Below are 21,768 nucleotides of genomic sequence, written 5' to 3'. Positions count from 1 at the left end.
AATCATAATGATTAGCATTAAATATTTGATTTAAAAAAATACAAATTCGAAATAAAAAATCTATTAATTAATTATTCAATATTAGATTTGAAAATAATTCGTGTGCAAGATAACAAAGTAGCAAAAATAAATGTAAAAACCCCGCACAATTAAAGAGAAACAAAAATAATATAATAACTAAGTAATTTGCTGTATTCACATGTATTTCAAAATTAAAGAGTTAAAATTTAACGTGCGTTTCAATTTAATATCAGTATTTGATTCTGTGTAAGAAAATAGATCCGTTTTTATCGCCATCAAGTGTATTTTTTGCATCTGTGTATAATTAAAACTGCACTGTAGTAAAAAAAAAAAAGGGCAGAGGCTTACCGTTCATAATGCACCTGCGCGTTGCCCAGGTCGAAGGATCCGCCGGCCTTTTGAATGAGCTTCGCTGAGACCATCGAGCGATGCGCTGAAAAAAATGCCAGAAAAAAGATCGATCATTAGAATCGTTAAGTTGCGACTTGTTTAGAGAAAAGGATTCGATGCGCGCGATACTTACAGTTTCTGCATCGGCACGGATCGTGTTTCTCTAAATAATGGCTGAGAGTATCCCATCCTCCACCGACACGGACCATCACGTGACTACGTAGGACCCGGACATAGATCGTGACCTTGGTGTCGCCGATCCGATACTTGCCCTCAGCTACGTGAATCATCGGAAACTGCGTCGGACACGTGCATTCCTCCACGATATCGCGAACCTGAAAACGAAAAATGATCGATTTTGAGATTTAACGAAAAATATACTCTAATAACGTTGATTGCTGTCTGAATTTTCTCGACATTTATGAACAGACTTCCGGTGTAAGAACTCGGGTCGAATGCGAAGAAGCTCTGTTTCGAATATATTTTCTTCTATTTTTAAAACTTAACATTTTTCAAACGATTGATTGCATTCAAATGTAAATTTTTCGGAAATTTCGAGACCAAATTGTTATTTTCGCCGTTGCATTCTCTGTGCAACACGACAAATATATTACCTAACTCAAAGAAAGCGTCACTGATGTATTCTCGGATTCAATACTAAACAAAAAAACTGCAAAAGTATGTTTATTGCTCTTTTTATTACGCATGAAAGCTGGACTAGTTATTGGCCAAGCGTTACATTGTTTCGCGGAGAGAAACATCACCGAACCGAAAGGCGGAAGAATATAGAACGTCTCTGATAATTAATAGGAACGAAACTGAATTCTCAGAAGCCGCATCAAGATTATTTCAAACGCACGTTCATCGTTTCGTTAGCAAGGCCGCGGAGAGCAGGTAAAACTCCTCTCGACTTTGTCTTTCGAGTCGCTTTCAGTGGCGATCGCCTGCTGAGTCATATGAGGGACAAAAACACGGAGGCATGCTCGTGTAAGATCAATTACCAACTCGGGAAACCTTGCTTCTCCTCACGAGAAAGTGTTTCTATTGCCGGCAATAAAAAGAAGGTTATGCATTTGTTTTGCATTTTGTTGCGATTCAACGAAGTATCCACGTTACACGAGTTGCAACTTCTCATTATCAGTTGTTTTTTTTTTTTTCGATTGGATAGATATATTTTTATATAATTTCTCATAGAAACCGATGTTGAAGATAGAATAATAAAATAATTTTTAGAATATCTATCGATCCGTAGCTTTTTAAACTTTATTAGTTAATTCACAGATATTCGATTTACATTCTAGATTCTCAGATATTTTATTTCTTCATTTGTATGTTTAAGATTGAAGATTCGAAAGTCTCGTGAGATTATAAATCCCAGAAAGGGTTATTCATTTAATAACCGGCACGGCGAAAGGGACCATTTTCACAAGCGTCTTCAAGTGCTTGAATTAGAAAGCAGAGATAATTGCACGCGAGTTGCTCGCATTAAAGTCCCCGATTCTTTTCAGCATTGAAGGAGCGTCCCTTATTATGAAACAAGCTCGTTTCGCCTCTCTGAAAGAGAGACGCGTACGACTTCTTTTTCCCTATCTCGAGCGAAAACTTTCGAAACGTCGGCGTTCAAGTCGGCGAATTCGACTGGATGGCATCAGAGATAGGCAAGCATGTCGAACCTTACGTGCCTCTTTGTCGCCGAATAATAAAATAAAATTGTCCGTGTAAAAGATTACGCAACGATTCATGCTCGTAGTACATCTCGGCATTTCGAGAACGTTACACAATCTCGCTTAATTTCCACCGAATAATTGCGAGTCACGCGCGCGTATATTTTATGTTTATGAGAAATGATGAATCCACATGACAAATGATTTTTTTTTTAATTCGACAGATCACTGATTCCAAATATCTGGAAAATTTATTCGAAAAAATAAAGCAAATATATTGCGCAAAAAGGTATATAATACGTTACGCAATTCATTGAGTTCATTTACTTTTATTTTTAATCTTTCTGAACGAGAGAGCCCCTGAAGTTTTAAAGCGACAAAGCAAATTCTTCTCGCAGCAAACTGAGAAAAAAGAACATAATCATACATTCAACATAATTGCATACATAATTTTTTTAGATTCGCACATATTTGCTAAAAAGTCGATAAATATTATCGACTATAAGGCTGTAATTTAAAAGATGTCAACACACGCGTTATTTCTAATCGCACGTGCAGCGATATACTGACTGCAACGCAAAGAGTTACAGAACCACCTGGTAGCGTACACACACCCTTCTACCACACTGACCGATTCAATTCCTCGACACCGTCGAAGTGACGTCGCCGTCGGCGTCGCTGACGATTTATCGGCCCGCCGTGTAGGTACACGCCCGCGGTCCGATCGCGCGGGACTCCCTTTCTCCCCCCGCGCGCGCATTATCGATCGGATCGGCCGATAAACAGCCGGTAGATCGATCGATCCGCCGGCGTGGTGTCGCAGAACGAGTGCCCGATGAACGAGTACGCGGCGGCTTTCGCTTCATATTGATCGCCGGAGCTAGCCCGGCGGTATCGCGGTCGCGAATCTCGCGCCGATACAACACGCGAACACGCGTGTCCTTCGCACGAGGCGGCCACCCACCGTAGCCCGCGACGTCACCGACGTAATCATTTATCAATGAGCGCACGGATAGTGTATAACCCGCCGGAAGTGATCATTAACCGGGGGTATCGATGATCGAACTGCCGATCGCCGAAGAGATCAGCAGTTTATCGCGTTTTTATATGCTCGCGTACGTGCTTATCGAGTCATCGAGAGCGCGATTTACGATGCCAAAGGTGTTCCGTTTGTTTCTTTACCCGCCAGCGGTGGCGCGAGGGAGGTGTTCCATTTCATTGTTATTTTTATGTATCTCGATGATTGAAGAAACTGTCTGGTTAGCAATTAATTATATTTATCGCGGGAGAATCGTGAAGCGTAGAAGGAGTAGTTCGTGCTACTTCTTGAATTTTCTAACCAGTGGTAGCAATGTTTCCTTGAAGCTGAAAGATATTTCCTTTTTACTTCTATTTTGGGACAAAGATAAACTTGATTGATCCTTGCAACTAATTTTTCAATAGTTGATAATTTTATTATTGATAGATCTCCGATTTACTATAATATTCAGTTTCGTTAAATTACATGTCGTCTATTTGGCAGCTTTCTATTACCGTTCTTTATCATCATCTTTATCAATAAGTTCGTAAGTCGGCTTCGTTTTAAATTGCCTTTCGATAGTTCGAAGATCGGAATTTACTCTACAACGGGTGCGTTAAACCGACCATGTTATCGATCACTTTCCCTTATCGCCGAGTCGGATCATCTTAAATATACAGGAGATGTCTACTAGAGATCCAATCTAAGTTTGAGAACGTGTTCCATTGGCACCTAAGATCGACCCAGATCTGAGAATGCATCATGTACATGTCCATATTTACAATCAATTACGGCTGTTTGAAATTCAACGTTTACATGCCAGACAAATTGTTCAGACAGTTGAGAAACAACTGGCAAAGTATGTTCGTTCAATTCATACGCGCTTTGATGCCTTCCAAGAATTCTAATGAGAAAGTTAATTTATATTCAAAGAAAAGTGCTTAAAACCAGCGAACCGTCTCTACGTCATAAAATGTTAATTAAGACATATAATTTTAACTGGCGAAGACGATATTACCAAATTTACGTTATCTTTATCAATCAATTAACGAAGTTTTTAAAAGATTTCTTAACCAGAGTTTAAAAGCACTTCGTATACCATCGCGCGCGCTTGTATACGAGCGTATATCCAGCGGCGTGCTTTTGACACTCGGTGAAAATTATTTATCGATACCGTGCAGTTTGCAATGTATAACACGACACGGCCGTGCTGTGCGAAATTCTTAGTCACGGACCGCTGAGAAGCGCGGACACGTGGCCAGAATACCACGTTTCCCTGCCTTCCGCGACTGCCGGTGACACTTTTTTTCCAGCGAACGATTTATATGGACCGCTCGATAAATTAACAAGCATACACGGCGCGGCTGTGCGCGTAATTGTCACGAGCGGAATTTTCTCCATGATGTAAGACGACGCAAATTTTTCGCTTGTCGTATCTCGAGGTGTTAAATAATCCGTTGCACGGAACGTTATGTCGCGCGGCAAGTATCTTCGCGGCGAAGATATAATATCCCGTAGTTGTGTGATCTTGCACGTGATGCATAGCCGCAAGTTTACGGAGAAACTATGTTGTATCGTTGATATATCGTACGTAAATAAATTTAGGAACGCTCAAGCGCACATATATGGCATGTATACGGCATTAGAATACGTGCATTGTTAAAAAAGTATCCTATGTGACGTGTTGGTTTTAATAAAAAAATATCTTATACAAATTCTGTCACAGATTAATATGATCAATATTACATGGAAAAAATATATCAACATTTCCAATTTAAATTGTCATATTTCAAACAAACATGTTCTCAAAAATTCCAGTATGGAGAACTACATTAAGTCATCATATTATAGCAACAAGATTATTATCTCCTCTATCCCCTAATTAACATAAAATATCGATCGATCTCGTCCCCGTCCTCGATTTGTTATGCATTAAAAGCCCGCACGCGTTTCTGATGTCAAACGCGGCAAATCTGATTTCAATCGCGATTGACAAATTGACGGCGTTACGTAATATAAAAATAAAAATTTCTGCTCGAACGAGATCTTCGTGGAAAAGCAACGAAGGTTCGGTAAATCATCGTAAACAAGCATTTCATTGCGGATTCCGAAGGCGTTCTGGCTGACGTCGATCGTGAGCTTCCACTTACGTCACGTTGCCTCTCCTTTCAAATATTTAATCAGGTCGCGCAGTCGATTAACGAATCCAGTCGCATCGCAACGACGTTCGATAATTAATACACTCTACCGTAAGAGCATATCAACATGGGCCAAAAATTTTTCAAAAAACCCGTGACAGATATCACATAATTTTTTAAAAGTTTTATTAAAATTTTATTTATTCAAAGAAAAGTATTTTAAAGTTTATTTTCTCACTCATATACACATACACAAAATATATATTAATTATATATTATTTTATAAATATTTAAATTATCACAAAAATAAGAAAATAGTATTTTTAATTAAATTCTTTTCTCTTTTTTTTAAAGCTTGCAAAAATTGCAAGCACATATTTTTCGCTCACATTTTCTTGACGCAAATTTAAGATAATAAGACAGTTATATCTGGTGCTGGACAGTTATGTCTAGTGCTTTTAATGCAACGCAACACGCAGGTATTCAAAGTGACCATGAAGCACGAAAGGCGATAAATTGAATGAAATTAAGCCGAGTGACTTTTGCGTGAAATAGTTGGACAATTCCCGGTGACTACCGATATATTAGCGGTAAACATATGGAAAGATTTGTAATTAAGAGGCACGCTAACGAAGCACAATTTCACTGGCTTTACGACGAATGTCTTGACGCAACCAATCAGCTTGGCCCTAATGACACATTGCAGGGCTCGATTTATTTACTCCGCCGGTTGCGTTATCGTTCTCGTTGAGAAGAACCCGTTCAAATACTATTTTAAGAATCAATTATGTGGAGTATTATCTCGTCGTCATTCGCGTATCATTAACGCGTCGCATTAATTGCGCGGTGGATCGAAAGGAAGAAAGACATAGCGGCCTTCCATATAAAGGAGCAGATGGCCAATCAAAATTGTGAAATAGACTATAAACTACGCCTATACAGAAGATTGCAATAAATGAAATCGTTTAAAAGTATAGATGCAAGATATAAAATAAGTATTTTTTCAAGCTGCAATATATATATATATATTTCGTTCAACATATTTTACTGCCGGAATTCTACTGATTTCTTAAAATTGTACTTTCAAAAATAAGTAACTCACGTCAACTCAGTTTCTTAAAAATTTAAAAAAAAATTTTTTTTAAATTAATAGGAAAACAGAGATCTGTATGTGATGTTACTTTGAAAAGAATCGCAAAATTAATAGGAAAACAAAAATCTGTATACATGTTGCTTTGAAAAGAATTAAAGCATATATATTAATATAATTGTGCGACATGCTTGTTTCGCGTTAGATGTTTTTGAGAATAAAATGCGACGCTGCGCAACAAAAGATTTGCTTCGACTGACACGTCGACGAGATTCAGCTCATCTTTACAAATGAAGAAATTATCATTAGATCGTTATTATGATGTGTTTATGAAACTAACGCATCGCAATGCACGACCGCGTTTGCGTAACATTTGCAAGCCTTCGTTTACTACGGAATAAGTAGTATCAATGACGATAATGCAACCGGTTCGACAACGATTTTCTAATAGCCATTAATGCACGTTGGTGCGGCGACAGGCGAAATTTATGGCGTTTATCAAGCGAATCCAAGCTTGTTGTCCTTTTAGTCGGCAAATGTTATGGCAGCGAGACTAATGGCGTGACATTAGCACTCGTAACGAACACCAAGAGAGCCGAGATTGCGAAGAAATATATCGATTGATGATGCCTTTAATTGCGCCGCGATCGAGTTATTAGATGCGAGATTGTATTAATAATCCTCATTAACAATCGCGGGATTAAATCCAGGACACAATCGCCATCTTCACCGACCTCTTTCGTCGTCCTCGACCGTTTTGCGACAGACCAATTGTCTACGAGCTACTGAGTTTGTAGGCTACGCGTTTCCGGTTTGCGAATGAGCTACAGGCCGAACTAAACTACGCGATTTCATTTCTATCTCGCGAAAGTGACGAGTTAATTCTTTAATATACAACTTTCCATTTCCTTTGTTAAGCTCTTCTCTTCTTATATGCACTTCATAAAGTCTTAAATTGCCTTTAAAATTCTTCTTTAAATGTTGTAATAAAAGTATATACATTTCGTAATTTTATCCAATTATAACTTTATTAGATTTAAAAATTTTCTAATAATAATATTAAAATATGTAAGAGCAAATTATAAATTGTTACATTTTCCGCCCATTAAGTTCTTTTATTAGGATAGAAATATTCTCAGAGATCGTAAAATATGGAGCAACGTTGTATACTGCAGATATTTGCTCAACCGACTTGACGATTGGAAATCGATAGATTGATTTTACGAATCATAGCATTTCCCTTGCATTTCTCGAATAATCCGCGCGTCGTCAATACAGAACTCTGCTCACTCACCAGCAAATACGTACGATATATATATTCGGTGTCCCAAACAATATATATATATATAGCTCCTGTCAAATATTTGTTAAATTTGGAATTAATTTTTTCGTAAAGTTTTTGACAAACTATTAATCTAGAAAGCTACTACCTCGGTAATTGATCTTCAAAATTTTAATCTACCTCGGTAATTGATCTTAAAATTTTATTAATTTTTTAAATTTGAAAAGAGCGTAATTAAAACAAAATAATATTAATGAATATTATTAGAAAAAAAGATTCGTTTATTTTTATACACTGGCAGCTTAATTCGCGAAAGCGCTTTACTTGAAATCGTTTACGATTCAAATTACGATCTCAAAGCTATCGATGCCTCAACATCGAGAGAAGCGACGCTTTTCTCAGTCCTTCCTCACAATTAAAAAAAAAAAAAAAGCGCACAATGATCGGGACACGTTGTGTATCTATACATATCTATACGAGTATATCGCTCGCTCTGGAACAAATTGTGTGGCGCATTGCAGGTGAACGGACAGGATGAATGGTTATGATGCTATAATGCAAGGCCGCCACGGCTTACGTAACGCGACCCAACCTACCGATACGGAATACGGATTATTATCGGTATATTCGTTTGGAGGGAACTAGGGGAGGAAAAAAAAACGGGAGGACAGAGAAGGAGAGAAGTACGAGCGATATCGCCCACGCATATCCAGATTCGTTGGTCGGTCGCGACAATTTTTCTCCGATATCCATATCGCGCGAAATGACTTCGCGATGTACGCTGCGAGCGATGAAAAATACGCGATTCTTGTAAAGCAACTTTCTCGCGCGCGCAAATCGGATGCAGATAGAGATCTTTGTGCACGCAGCGTGCGCACTAACGAATTGCATGTAGTGCATTTAGACTTAAAGTGCTCGTGATAACATCGCGGAATTTTGTTAATCTTTGTTTATGCGCTAGAATCGTAACAAGAAACGTAACTTTTTATTGCCCCTGTGCATTGATAGAGGATTTCATTAATTAACGAGAATCACGTCAAATCACATAAGTGTTACTATATATTATTATTTAAACAAGACATCATACACAATTTACCTATTAAAATGCAAAATTAATATTGTCAAAATTAAGGCATCGTCAAAAAGATAAACTGCTACTAAATGTTCGTTGAATCGTTATGAACTGGCAGTTAAACTGACTATATGCCTTTCTGTGTATGGCGCAGTATGAGACAACCTATATAGATAAACGGATAATTTAGTATAAAGCGTGTAAGTCTAATCGTCTTATATCATGCAACAATCGATCATTTATAATAATTCATATTACATATTTATTCATTTGCCCGCAAGCAATACGAGCTCCTTCATGCACATTTGTTCAATTACTATTGTAACTGCGATTATTCTGTTATATAAGATTTTCATTATTAGCTCATAAATAAACTGTACAAACGGGATATCGTGACGGTTATTTACATGACACATATTTAACAAATTAATTTGAATTACTTGTTTACGACCGCGTTATTCTTATGCTTGCTAATTATAATATATATCGTAATTTATATTATCGTGTTTTAATAAACAGTTGTATGCAAATCATTCCCGTTGAAATACTCCTGTATATTCCATTAAATTTCGTAACTGTTACTGCCATTAAAAGTTACGTTTTCTTAAAAAGAAGTTAAAACTAATTGTCACGTTATTATAACCATGCACGATATAATGGAGCTTGGAAAACTCAAGGAATTTGATGAGAGGAAAAAATGACAACCCTGAAATAGCACTTCTCTTTTCTCTATTGCCTGCAGCACCGCGATGACTTTCTAATTCCAATGGCAAATCGGCGCGACGTATCAAAGAGGCTTACAGGGCGACGAATTAAAAAAACCGCGCGACAGGTGCACTTCCTGCGATGAAACGCGCCAACGAAAGAGCCGACAGGGATCGCGGCAAAATCTTTTCCTTAATTGACGACCATTAAATCTTTTCACGGCGATCGATCAGCCGTCCTACCCTACTTACGCGACCGTTTCTTGTGACACTGACACGCTCCGCGTATAACGCCGAGCGACCTAACGAAACGTAAAACCGATTTCGTTGCGCTTATCCTGCATGTTCGACAAATGCATTCTGACGATAAGAAATTTATGGCAATTTTATCACATTGTCAGATATATAATTCCATTGATATGTATATTATTTCAGGCGTCGTTCATCCAGTATCATTTATAGTCAATATAGCTCGATGAAGAAAGCAAAAAGAAACAGAATCCACATGTGGAATTAATAGTAATCTTCCAATTGATTACGTAACATTTTTTAACAAAGAAAAATAATTTTTTTTCGACAAATAATTGCGATTATTCGAGACGATTCTGTGATAAATATGCGACAAAACGGAATATGCAATATGGATAGATTGTCGAGCGAAAAGCTAGAAAAACGTGTTTGATTCGGAAAAAAATTCATACGCGGCGAACACGTTTCCTCGACACGGAAAATAAATCGCTAATTGCCGTAGAGTATCTTCTTTTGGCGCAATTAATTTATAGGCTTACATAATTGCCGGCTGCCGAGGTGCGATCGTATATTTCTTTAGACAAGCGGAATGATCCCTAATCTTATATCAGGCATGTTTTATTGGCACGCGATATTAATAATCCTTGTTTATTATCCCGTATTTTAATGTTAACTAAATGTTAAATGCAAAGATTAATTTGTCTCAATCGTTTTAGAATGATTTAGAGCTATAATCTTGATTAAATAATTTATATCAGCAATTCTTTCGTGAATTGAAGTTTTCCAATTACATATAAAGATAATTTAAACAATGTAGTTAAATTATATATATAGATAAACGTTATATATATAGGCGTTTACGATATCAAAGCCACCTGGGAGCACTGCTCTGAAATGGAACAAAACTTGGAGATGCTTCCTACTTTAACCCATATACATATACATATATATATATATATATATATATATGGCTCTAATTCTAAATATATATGTACTAATATTTATCTCTAATTAGCGAAACATTAAAATTAATCAAAGTATTTTTCATATTTTTCACTAATGATAATTAAGACTGCGCCGAAAAATTAATACGGAATACAAAATAAATAACAAAAATATCTGTTACAAAAAATATATAGAATATATTTTAGAACGTATATGTATATGTCATTTCTCTGCAACATCGGTTTAATTATTTCGCGGAAAAAAAGAACAATAGATAACTTTTTGAGTACCGAAGTCTGCATCCCGCGGGCGCGCGCGCGCTCTTTCTCTCGGGATTTGCTTTTGCGCGGGACGACCGTAATTTACTCGCAAGACCAGGAACGCCGGCACGACCTGCGTAGATTGCGCTGCGGATTGCGCGGCATGCGCCGCCAGTATGCAGCTGCATTTAAGAGGACGACATTGCATGCGAAGGAAGAGGCACGCGCGCGCGCCGGGGTCACGTGAACGTGAACCTCTCGAAGACGATGGTAGAGGAGGAGAAATGGTAGAGGAAAGTTTCCCCGCGGGCCCCGGCGGCGGCGGCAGCGGGATTAATTTTCCTCGCGTTGTTATGTTAATAGATACGTCGGGACACGCGGAAGTATTGCCGCGGTATACGAAAGGTTGTGCTGAACAAACGAGAAGTGTCCCGGGGCCTTTTAATGCGCTTGTCAGCGACGTTACTGCGCTCGAACTGCCATCGATTTTACAATGTTACGCGCTCACGAGGAAAGTTGCCGCGGATCGAATGTATAGGGTGTTCCAAGCCTGGCACGTGGGGTCCTTGAGAAATCATGAGAGAGAAACTTAGTTTTCACGTAAGGTTATTAAAATTATCAGTTATAGAGATAATCATTTTATGTATCTATGATTTTTCCCATCGAATAGATAAATACATAATGGACGGATTTTTTAATTAAGCGCAGATAAATTTCAAGAGAAATCTAATTTAACATTTGGTAGATAAACTAATTTTTGTTATAAATTTAAAAAATTTGATAAATGAGTGATGCAAAATCGATCTCAACCTCGCAAAAGAATTCTTGGCTAAGACTTGTGATCCAGTAGATATGGGACATACTATGTACAAGCATTGGAATGATATAGACATAGGATATAGTTCCGTGCGATATGCCGGAACTCTCTTTGAATGCGATCACTGGAGCGTGATGCAAAAGACTTAATTGCGTGGACGTAGAGCAATATACTGGAGTACGCGAATTTGAAGTTTGGTAACTGAGAGAAATAGTCAGACGGGATATGCAAATACATGAATAAAACGTGAAAGCTAACTGCGTTCTTATTTCTAATGGCGTGATATAATAATATGTCAAAATTATTATTGTATATCTATGGTTTCAAAAAAATATAATTAATAGAGAAAACAAGAAAAGTGTATTTATAAATACTAATCATGCATAAATTAGATTAATAATACTTTAAAAATAAATTCAAAATCACGAGAGACGAATGATGACACATAAAAGAATCGAGCAGTTATATGTTCCGATGAGAGGATCGTAATGGAAAAATTAGCGGGATGTCGAGAATGATCAAAGTTGCATTATTATTATCAGCTTCGCGGCTCATTTGTGATCAGTCGAAAGACTTGCCTAGAAACTCGAAACGTGATTGAGTTAAGTCGAATTCTATAATCGCGACATCTCGTTATATCGCAAGTAAGAGTACGCGCGAGCGAAAGTGGCGGAAATTTCATTTATCTCTCGCCGTTTTGCGAACTAACTTACAACTCGAGGAAACTCGAGTATGTCGTGGTAGTCATTTGCAAATCATCCCAGTTGTTCCTATTAGTATGCGCATGCAGCTAAAACATTGCAGCTTTAATGTAGAGAATTCTAGAGTAGCGTTAACTTTAAAAAGAGAATTATGCATTTTATTTTATCAAAAGCAGCTGTCAAAAATAGAATTTTTTATTCAATATGAAAGGAGTTTTGTTTAAATGTTATTTTAAGATCGACAATGTTAGATATATATTGTATAATTAAATTCTTATTTTTTCTTTTTATTGTACATCACGAATAATCCAAATTGCGAGATGTAAGTATTGTATCTCTTTCACTAACTAGTTCCGCTAATAAATATAAGATAATTTTTATTATGTATCTATCGTCAAGTAACATTATATCTCGTTTATATAAGAGGTTAATTAGATTAAGTCAATTTATATTAATAGCCAATATTATTCATTTCTAATTCTGCCATGTCAATTGCTCTATATTATGAACTCCTTTTATAATATTAATATAAAGTCCTCTTATATTTCACTCTGTTTAAAATAAAATTTGACTTTTAAAAGAATAAAAGAAATGCTTAAAATTCACTATCAACGATTTTTTCTACCTACATATTGACTACGGTAAATCATTTATGACTAGCGGACGTTTCGAGAGTAGTATCGATATCGATATCATTAATCAACACACTAAAGTGCAATGACCAAGAATATCGGATATTTGGGTGATTCAAACAAAATTACATCACAAATATTGACTATGTGACTAACCAGAAGAGACCAGAAAGAAACTCAAAAATTAATCTCGGGTCGTCTAATCGTGGTATCTAGCTTCATTATGGCATATAAGGTGTCTTCTAAACGAAGACACTATAAATATATATATGTATTTCAATAACATATGAACTAAAAGATTTTTTAATAAATTATGAAATAATTTAATATATAATCCCCGATAAAAAAAATTTCGTCGTCAATCTGATAAAGTATCCTTCTAAAAAAGTGACAAAATTATACTCAATAATCGCGCGAAATAAACGTAAGTTATATCTGAGTTTCTTCTCAATATACTCAAGAAAATACTCATGGCATTATTTAATATAACGTTGCACATTGTACAGTTCTATCACTGCAGAAATGCATTTATATCAACTTTTTCCCCGGAATGATATCTTGCTGCTTCCGCGTATATGACACTTCTTCCTGAAACACTGTATAGTATAAGAGTATACACAGCGGAGAAAGTGATGGAACCTCCGGTCGAGATACGGATCGCTATCGTGGCATTATCATCGCCGACCGATCTTCCCAGGATCGTATGCGCGGGGGAGACGGAGACCCTCGTGGGAAGGAGACGAGCGCGAGATCTACGAGACGAAATCACGATTCATTTCAGCGACACTGGATCTTGATCGCGAAAATAATGTCCGATCTCGTTGCGGAGATATTTCGCGCTTTTTATGCGCCAATGTCAATGTTTTGTTCTCCACCGGTTTGTTTCCGCGAGGCTCGATTTATTAATAATTACACCTTTATTTTGGAAAACTAGTTTTCTATTTCGTGATATTGCAATCGTAGATGCAAAATCTTTTTTTTTTTTGCATAAATCACTAAGTTCTTAAATGTGTATCGTATTAAATAAAGTAATATACAGGAGAATTTAGTTAAATTAATATTATAAAAGAAGTTCACACACCCCACTAGATTTCGTGATATTGCAATCGTAGATGCAAAATCTTTTTTTTTTTTTTTTTTGCATAAATCACTAAGTTCTTAAATGTGTATCGTATTAAATAAAGTAATATACAGGAGAATTTAGTTAAATTAATATTATAAAAGAAGTTCACACACAATATACAGAACAATCAACATGGCAGAATTAGAGATAAATAATATTAATTATTGTGTGTGTTATAAATTAATTTAATCTAACCTCTCTTATATAATGGATTTATATCTGCTATTGCGTTATCGCAAATCCGATTAATAAACTCATTGAAGAGATTAATGTTGCTACCAATTTATACTGTCCATAAAATAAAGCCTGTTATATTTACAAAGATTTTAAGTTTCATATTTTAGCAAATTAGTAATAGTCAAGATATCAATCATATAAAAAAAATAGACTTTCTTCTCGTGAAACATCCTTTATGTGAAAATGATCCGACGTAAATGAGGCCTTAAATAATCCCGTCTATATTCGTGACTATACGAATAAATTTCCCAGGAGAACAACGCATTATAACCGCGCGTAATCCATCGCGATTTATGGCAACGCGATTGTTGATCGCCCATTACATTCTCGATACATTGTCTCGTTTCCGTCTTTTGCTCCATACATAATCCAGAATGTGAAACTTACGCGCACGGGTGAAATTTATATCTCGCAGACTCGCTTTATAAACGGCCGCTGTATGTATTTACCGAGCGTCGATTAGAGGCGGTTACACGATCGAGGAAATCGCCTAATGAAACGCCATGAAATATTTCAACCTATCGCCACGCTCACTCTCGTAATTGATGAACGCGCTTATCGCGCATAATGTAAGATTCGCGTAACACTCGTAACGCCCCGACAGTTAACTACGAATTAATTCTTTTCGTATCAAGCCTGTATTTACCGAGAGAAAATCGTACATTTTTACAAATCATATATTTATGTAATTAAAGATATCTCTTAGGCATGTCTGTAAAATTTTAAACCAATTTTGAATGACTGTCATTCAAAATTGATTTAAAATTTATATTCCCATATTTTGAATTATACAAAGTTAAGTAATAAAATTTTTATTGAATAAAACTCTTTCAATAATTTTTATAATAAAATCATATAAGATAAAAAATGTGAAATCTTTTCATCAGGATTTGCTTCGTTCTATTAACTTGTTTGCTTTAATCAATTCAAAACGTGTTTCTAAACTGAGACGGAAATGCTTTAAAACTGCATAATGACTTTAACCAATTCAAAACGTGTTTATAAACTGGGACAACAGTGCTCTAAAACAGTTAAATATTTGCGCATTACAAATGAAAAAAAAAAGTATGTCCATGATTGAGGACACTGGTGGTGAGAAAGGATTAATTAGTGAGTCAATTGGTTCTCCCGTGATTATACTCTGCCTTTGCAAATACTCGCGGTTTTCACGATGTGTGGTTTGCGCGCCATACGATATGCATAAGTAGTATGAATGCAATGTCTCGCATTGCACTGCTATGCGTGTTATGCATTTAATAACGATGTGACATTCCAAAAAAAAAATTGTCACGTATTACTCGAGATTTGTTTAATTTGTCAATCCGTATATAAAATGAGCTGTATATTCAACAATCTTTACAAAATCCTAATTCGTAAAAAAAAAATATAATCTGAAAAAACTCCATTCTTTCAAGAAATTATCAAAATACATCTCAAATAATCCTCTTACAGAAACTATAAGAAAGCAATAAATAATGAAATATCAACCTGTGCTGGCAAGTAATATCGTGAAATCGATTATAAATTTTCTACAGGTTTTCGACAGGTTTCTATCCTGTCTCTTACATGTGTTTTTTTGTACTCCTACGCTCATCATTGGTTTTTAGATAAAGACGGCTTTAGCCCAGACATTTTCGTTTAACGATCTTCGGCATTGACAATTTGCTGACAAAAAAGAAGAGATAAAACCTATCGACTAGAGATATATATATATGAACTTCTCTTATCTGAGCATTCTTAAAATACACGAGTATTATTATCGGCGCAGTTGTCTATATCAACATATAATATATTTATGATACCGTTCACAGAAACGTCGTTTATAATATTAATTGTATCGATAATATTAGATATATCGAATTTAAAGCTGCACAAATATTAATGATCGCTAAATAATCAAGATAATAAATATCAATCCATGCTCGTTCGACGACAATCAATCGCGATCGCTAAAGCAAATCGGAACGCAACACTAGCTCAAATGTCCCAACTGCGAAATTACATAACCGGTAATGTGTAAAGAGAGAAAAAAAAAGAAGAGAATTCGAAAGGTGATTGCAAACGGGAAAGAAAACAGTTACGTGGGCGGTCCGCTTCGTCGTGTCCGCGTGACTTTTAATAATCGCGTCGATTTGTCAGTGCATCGAATCCTAATTAGAGCGTCTCCTCTCAAGATACGCATTGTGCCGTGTTCTTTTATTTTTTGCGAGCGAAAACGAGGAAATCAGCTCGCCTCTGTAGTTGTTTTCAACGGTGTCGCTACTAAATCAAAAAATACCGCATCGCGCTCTTCTTGTCGCCGAAGGCGCATATTGAGTTACTCGGCTGAGAGGTGCATTGAACGAGCGTGCTTTCTCACACAACTATGAGATGCAGTAAATTACAAGTGCCAAATTCCAGTCAATGATTGATATTAAGCAGTCCGCTAGACGACATCGTAATAAATTCAAACAGAAATATTTGGCCAACAGTTTCCGAACAAGAAATTAAAAAAGAGAACAGGTTCTGTGATGCTTAATGCTATTATATAAATAATGTAATATTTTAAAAAAATTATATTTTTATAATTATATTATATACATATAAAAAAGATAAAAAAATTATTCGTATGAATATATTGAAATATATGTTGTCGAGAGGTATTGAAAGATCAATACGTACAAAGCTATAGAATTTCTCTCTTTCTCTGAAAGGACCTAATTAATCTCAAAGAAAAATCACGTAGATTCAACATTCTAATTAAAAATACTCGACATCGTGAATACTCTATACGAGCAACATTTGCAAAACTCGCGTCTTTCTCGGGACATTTCGCGCTTCCTAAAGATCTCTGGAACGCACACCCTAGAGTCATCCAATTAGCCCAACGAAAGAGCGTAACGCGCGGCAAGCATCATCCAGATCTCACGACGGCGCGTGAACATAAACGCACCCCGCTCGCACGAATGGAAGGAATGGAAAATGCGCGGATGATTCCGTTGTGAACAAATTCCGACGAGTTGAAGCAGCGATTCTTCCACCCACACACACATACACACACACACATTCAAATACACACGTGTACGGCAGGTGAATTCCGGGGAATTGCGGTGCTTTGAAGGCGCAGCTTTTACGGCGGGCGTCCCGGCGCCGAACCGCGCCGGCGTCCCGGGAATCAATACGCGAGGGAGACGACGTCCCGCAGAGCTCTCAGCTGTTCCGTCCACAATGATGGCCACGCCGCTTAATCCCCCCTCCCCCGCAATAGTTTATTTTCGTGATTCCCGTGATGCGTGATCCCGCAAATGTTTACGGTAATTGAAAGCCTCGGTGAAACACATGGTTCGTCGAAGTCGCCTCATCGCGTCGTTTCGCGGGAACGACTTGTCACGCCCTTTATATAGCGAATCGCATTTGCTTGCATTCTGGTCTTGTGTTGTAAGAGACTGCCAATCTTATTACATTGAGGCAAAGATATAATTGAATTGATAAATAAAACAGAATATATGGATTCATTCTACAATTTGTCGTAATTTCGCAATCTTGTGTAATTTTTCAAAGTTTTGATTTTTATATAGCATTATCAATCAAGTAATTAAAGAGCTAGATTTTAATTATGTCAAACCCAAAGATCACATTAGGTTTAAAAGATATCTTGAAGATAAAAAAAACGAGCTCTGACTTGTTAGTAACCCAATCTTGCATATGTATATATATATACATTATATAAATCCATAAAAAATAATTAATCACAAAGAAGTAAAAGAGAGAAAGAGAGAGAGAGAGAGAGAGACGACAGAATTATTTTGTTATTTTTGCTTTTAAATACATATATATAAAGTCTGAAAATATTTTCAAGAGAAAGAAAAAAAAGGAAAGAATTCAAGACTCTAATGCCTCCGGATGTCTCTACGATTATGGCATATAATTCGACGGAATTTGCACTTTCGGTCGATACGCCTGACATTGGTATAGTGCTTCGGAGCAATCGACGACGTTTAGAAGCACTTAAAGTGCATTTTATCGGAATAACCTACATGCGCTTTTATAAAAGTCTATGCGAGAGATACCAAAGTCTTGATCCCTACGAGGATTTTTACCGAGGCGAGATTACTGAAGCGTGCGCCCCGAAATTTTCTTTGATCTCCCTTCCGTGCCAAGCTTGATTATTGACATATAGGTTCGACGTGGTACCGTTCTCGTCCAAATTTAGGTGACTTGTGCATGACCGTGGAAGAATCATTTGTCCGGAATTTTACCGAGAATGTCGTGCCAGCAAAATCACTCTCAAATAACGGAATAAGTTCGACACAGAGCATCATATATTAATAATTAAGAATTAAATATTAATAATTAAGAATTAAGTAAAAAAGCAAATATATCAAAACTTATGGATTAAGTGATTAGTAAGAGTATTATTTGATATAATATTAAAATATACACAAAAATTATAAATAAAAAAAATATAGATTTAACGTTTGAATATCGTGACTTTAAATATTTGTAATATCTTTCGTACTGATAATTTCATCTGACAAAATGTACGAATCAAAATTCTCACGGCTCTCTCGAGAATTACTTCACCCTTCCTATGAGTACGCTCTCCAGTTTGCTAACCAATGTCAACTGACCGGATCAACGACCAGCCATCAGCCATCGCTCTTTGTAATCTCGACTCGTATATATGTATATCAAATATCCCAGTCTAGAAAATGATCAATTCACCTAGATTACACGGCCATGTATAATTACTGACCGAAGTGCGGCCGACCTCGGTATTAAATTTCTAACCCATTTCTTTGCCTCTCCCTGTCGCTCTATCTCTCTCTATTTAATCCGCGCTCGGCAAACAGTGATTAGCTAAGACTCGGACCGCAGGCAGACCTTGCGCGGCTCCAGCAACCATCTCTTCCATCAGCATCTCGGCTAATTGTACATAATAACTGACACAGAGACTCAAAGGAGAGCTCAACGCCATTTATGGCAGTTCTATGTGAAGGCGCGCGAACGAATTCCTCTCTCGCTCTTCTGGATAAATAGTAACTCTTTCTCTCGAGTCGTATATAAATCCCGCGACGATCGAAAGCTGATCGAGCAGTCGACGAAAAAGATTCGGGATAACTATCGAAGAATCGGTGAGAAAGACACCGGCCTCCACCGTATTTAGCTAATAATGCAGTATTAATCATTTTCAATAAAGGGAAATATATGAGAATTGCTGACTGTATTGATTATGTCAAGAAAGTAGTTCTACCGTATGTGAACAAATCATTCAAGATCGTAAAATATCGCCTTCTTCTTGCTATTATTAAATTTTATCTTTATTTTGGAACATGAACCCGTCTGTATGATATCATATATATAAATAACGTGTGAGCAAATATAGAATACGTAGTTATCTTCGGACAATTCAAAGATAGGAATTTATTATGAATCATATCTCTTCGAAACGCACATCACTGTCAATAGCCATACATACTTAGAAAGTAGCTTTATTATCTGATCGCGCATCAAGCCAAGATAAATATGAAATTTGCTACGTGATTTCTGTGTGATTACGATAAATCTGCTAATCACATCGCAAACATGATATCAATTATATTAAACAGATTAATAGAAAACTCTTAAATATTATATATGCATTATACTTTGTTATACTTTAATACTTGAAGTATAACAAAGAATATTAAAAAAATCGCCTTTTTCATATAAAAACCGATAGTAAAGATACAAATATTTCTCAGTCTAAATCTGAAAATATTGAATCCAAATCATAAAAGTGAGAGTGAAAACTTTCGATAGAAATAAAAATCTGGAGCGGATAAAGAGACCAGAAATATGACGGTGATCCATCCTGGCTTTCAAATAAAAAAAAAAAGATATTTTCGTATCGTCTGCGTAATTACGTAAAAGCGCACTTATCGCCGGAAATGAGCCACAGTGTCAACGTATCGAAGTGAAACGCAAACCAATATTTCTTTTCGATAATGAAATACCTTTCTGATATAAAGATATTCGATAGTTAACACTCTAACAAGCGATACGAATGACGAAGAAATCTCGAAGAAATATCGAAGAAAAAAAAAAACGTAACCGTGCGCCGGTATAGATCGGAGGACCTCGTCCTTCGAAATAACTTCGCCTTCTTTGCTCTTGAACTTGATACGAAATGGGCTAACAGCGATCAATACAAGCTTTCGGCGCTCGCGAGGCGAAGCTCCGTCTGGGTAGAGGTAACTTTCCTGAATAGAATCTACCATGGATCTTGCGAACTATTCTTTTTTTCTCTGAATGCATTCGTTTGCAGAATAGCTGTTTTACATACATATGTAGAAAAAAAAAATGTAATTTGTCCAATTTTTCGTATTCATCCGTAGCGATGAAAATATGATTGAAAAATAACAAACGTAAAAAAATAGAATTGAATATATTTTTTATAATCAAGATTAATGGATTTGATAAATACGTAAAACGTGCATGGCTTTAAATATTACGATAGATATATTATCGATAGATATATAAATACAAAGGAAACTAAGTATTCTCTGTACAAAATTGCATTGATGAGGAATATAAACGCGCGCTAAAATTGCACGTTTGTTAAAGTGACGCGGACAGCGAATTCGTGGTGCGCGGACGGCGCGGTTAACTGTTTCGTAAGATTAAAAAAAATATTACTGTATATAAACTTAAGAAAAGATAAAAAGTTCCGTCTTCGTGCGTTGCTAATCCGCTTCCGCGATAACTAAACATGCTGGCGGCAACGATTTCGCATTGCGCCATTTACGGCAATCGCTTGTCGAGGGAACGAAACACACACGCGTGGTGCCGCACCATGGTAGAATTGCACAGTTTACCTCGGCTATCGATTAGATTCAGCCTTGTTAAACGCGCTATCTTATCGTGGACCGCGGTAGGACGCGGAACACACCGACGCCAAATCATTGTGAATCAAGGAAATCACCCGTATGAGCCAAAGAGTCCGCACGAAAATGCGTCGTATGATCAGAAATTTTATTTCTCAGAGATATAAAAAAATAACACGTTTGTATGAATGGTCGAATGATGAAAAAATGATACAAAATTAATAATAAAACCGTAATATAGTAAACAAGAATTTTGTGTAATTTTATCGATAAAGAAATTAACAAAAGTTTTATGAAGCTATCAGCTGACTATTGTCATAAATAAAAACGAAAGAAAAGATTTTGTAAAAAACAAAGCTTTTCGATTGCTCCTGTAGAAAAGAACTATTACAAATATATATAAAATTTATATTTTGCTATAAAATACTGAGATTATTCGATCAATAATTATTATCCAACTACAGAAAAAGAAATTATTTGGCAAATAATTATTTATCATTAAAATTGATGCGACAGGCACACACGAGTATTTCGTATTAACAAACTATTGCTATACAATTGTCATAGCATAGGTCGCGGT

The 21,768-nt window shown here is 36.4% G+C and overlaps 1 protein-coding gene across 4 annotated transcripts in view; it reads right to left on the bottom strand.

Moving 5' to 3' along the window:
• The window catches only part of LOC115239372 (GAS2-like protein pickled eggs), a 68,509-nt gene that overhangs the window by 12,250 nt on the left and 34,491 nt on the right, over nucleotides 1-21,768 (bottom strand). For all 4 annotated transcript variants that reach the window (XM_029813857.1, XM_029813858.1, XM_029813859.1 and 1 more), the window contains exons 4-5: nucleotides 545-746; nucleotides 370-454 (exon numbers count right to left, since the gene is read on the bottom strand). In XM_029813857.1, the coding sequence (XP_029669717.1) occupies nucleotides 370-454; nucleotides 545-746 (287 nt within the window). The remainder of the gene's footprint in view (nucleotides 1-369; nucleotides 455-544; nucleotides 747-21,768) is intronic.

The sequence above is a fragment of the Formica exsecta genome, unplaced genomic scaffold (assembly GCF_003651465.1).
Source record: "Formica exsecta isolate Colony F162 unplaced genomic scaffold, ASM365146v1 scaffold38, whole genome shotgun sequence".
NCBI lineage: Eukaryota > Metazoa > Arthropoda > Insecta > Hymenoptera > Formicidae > Formica > Formica exsecta.
This window is presented reverse-complemented; position numbering and strand designations above follow the sequence as displayed.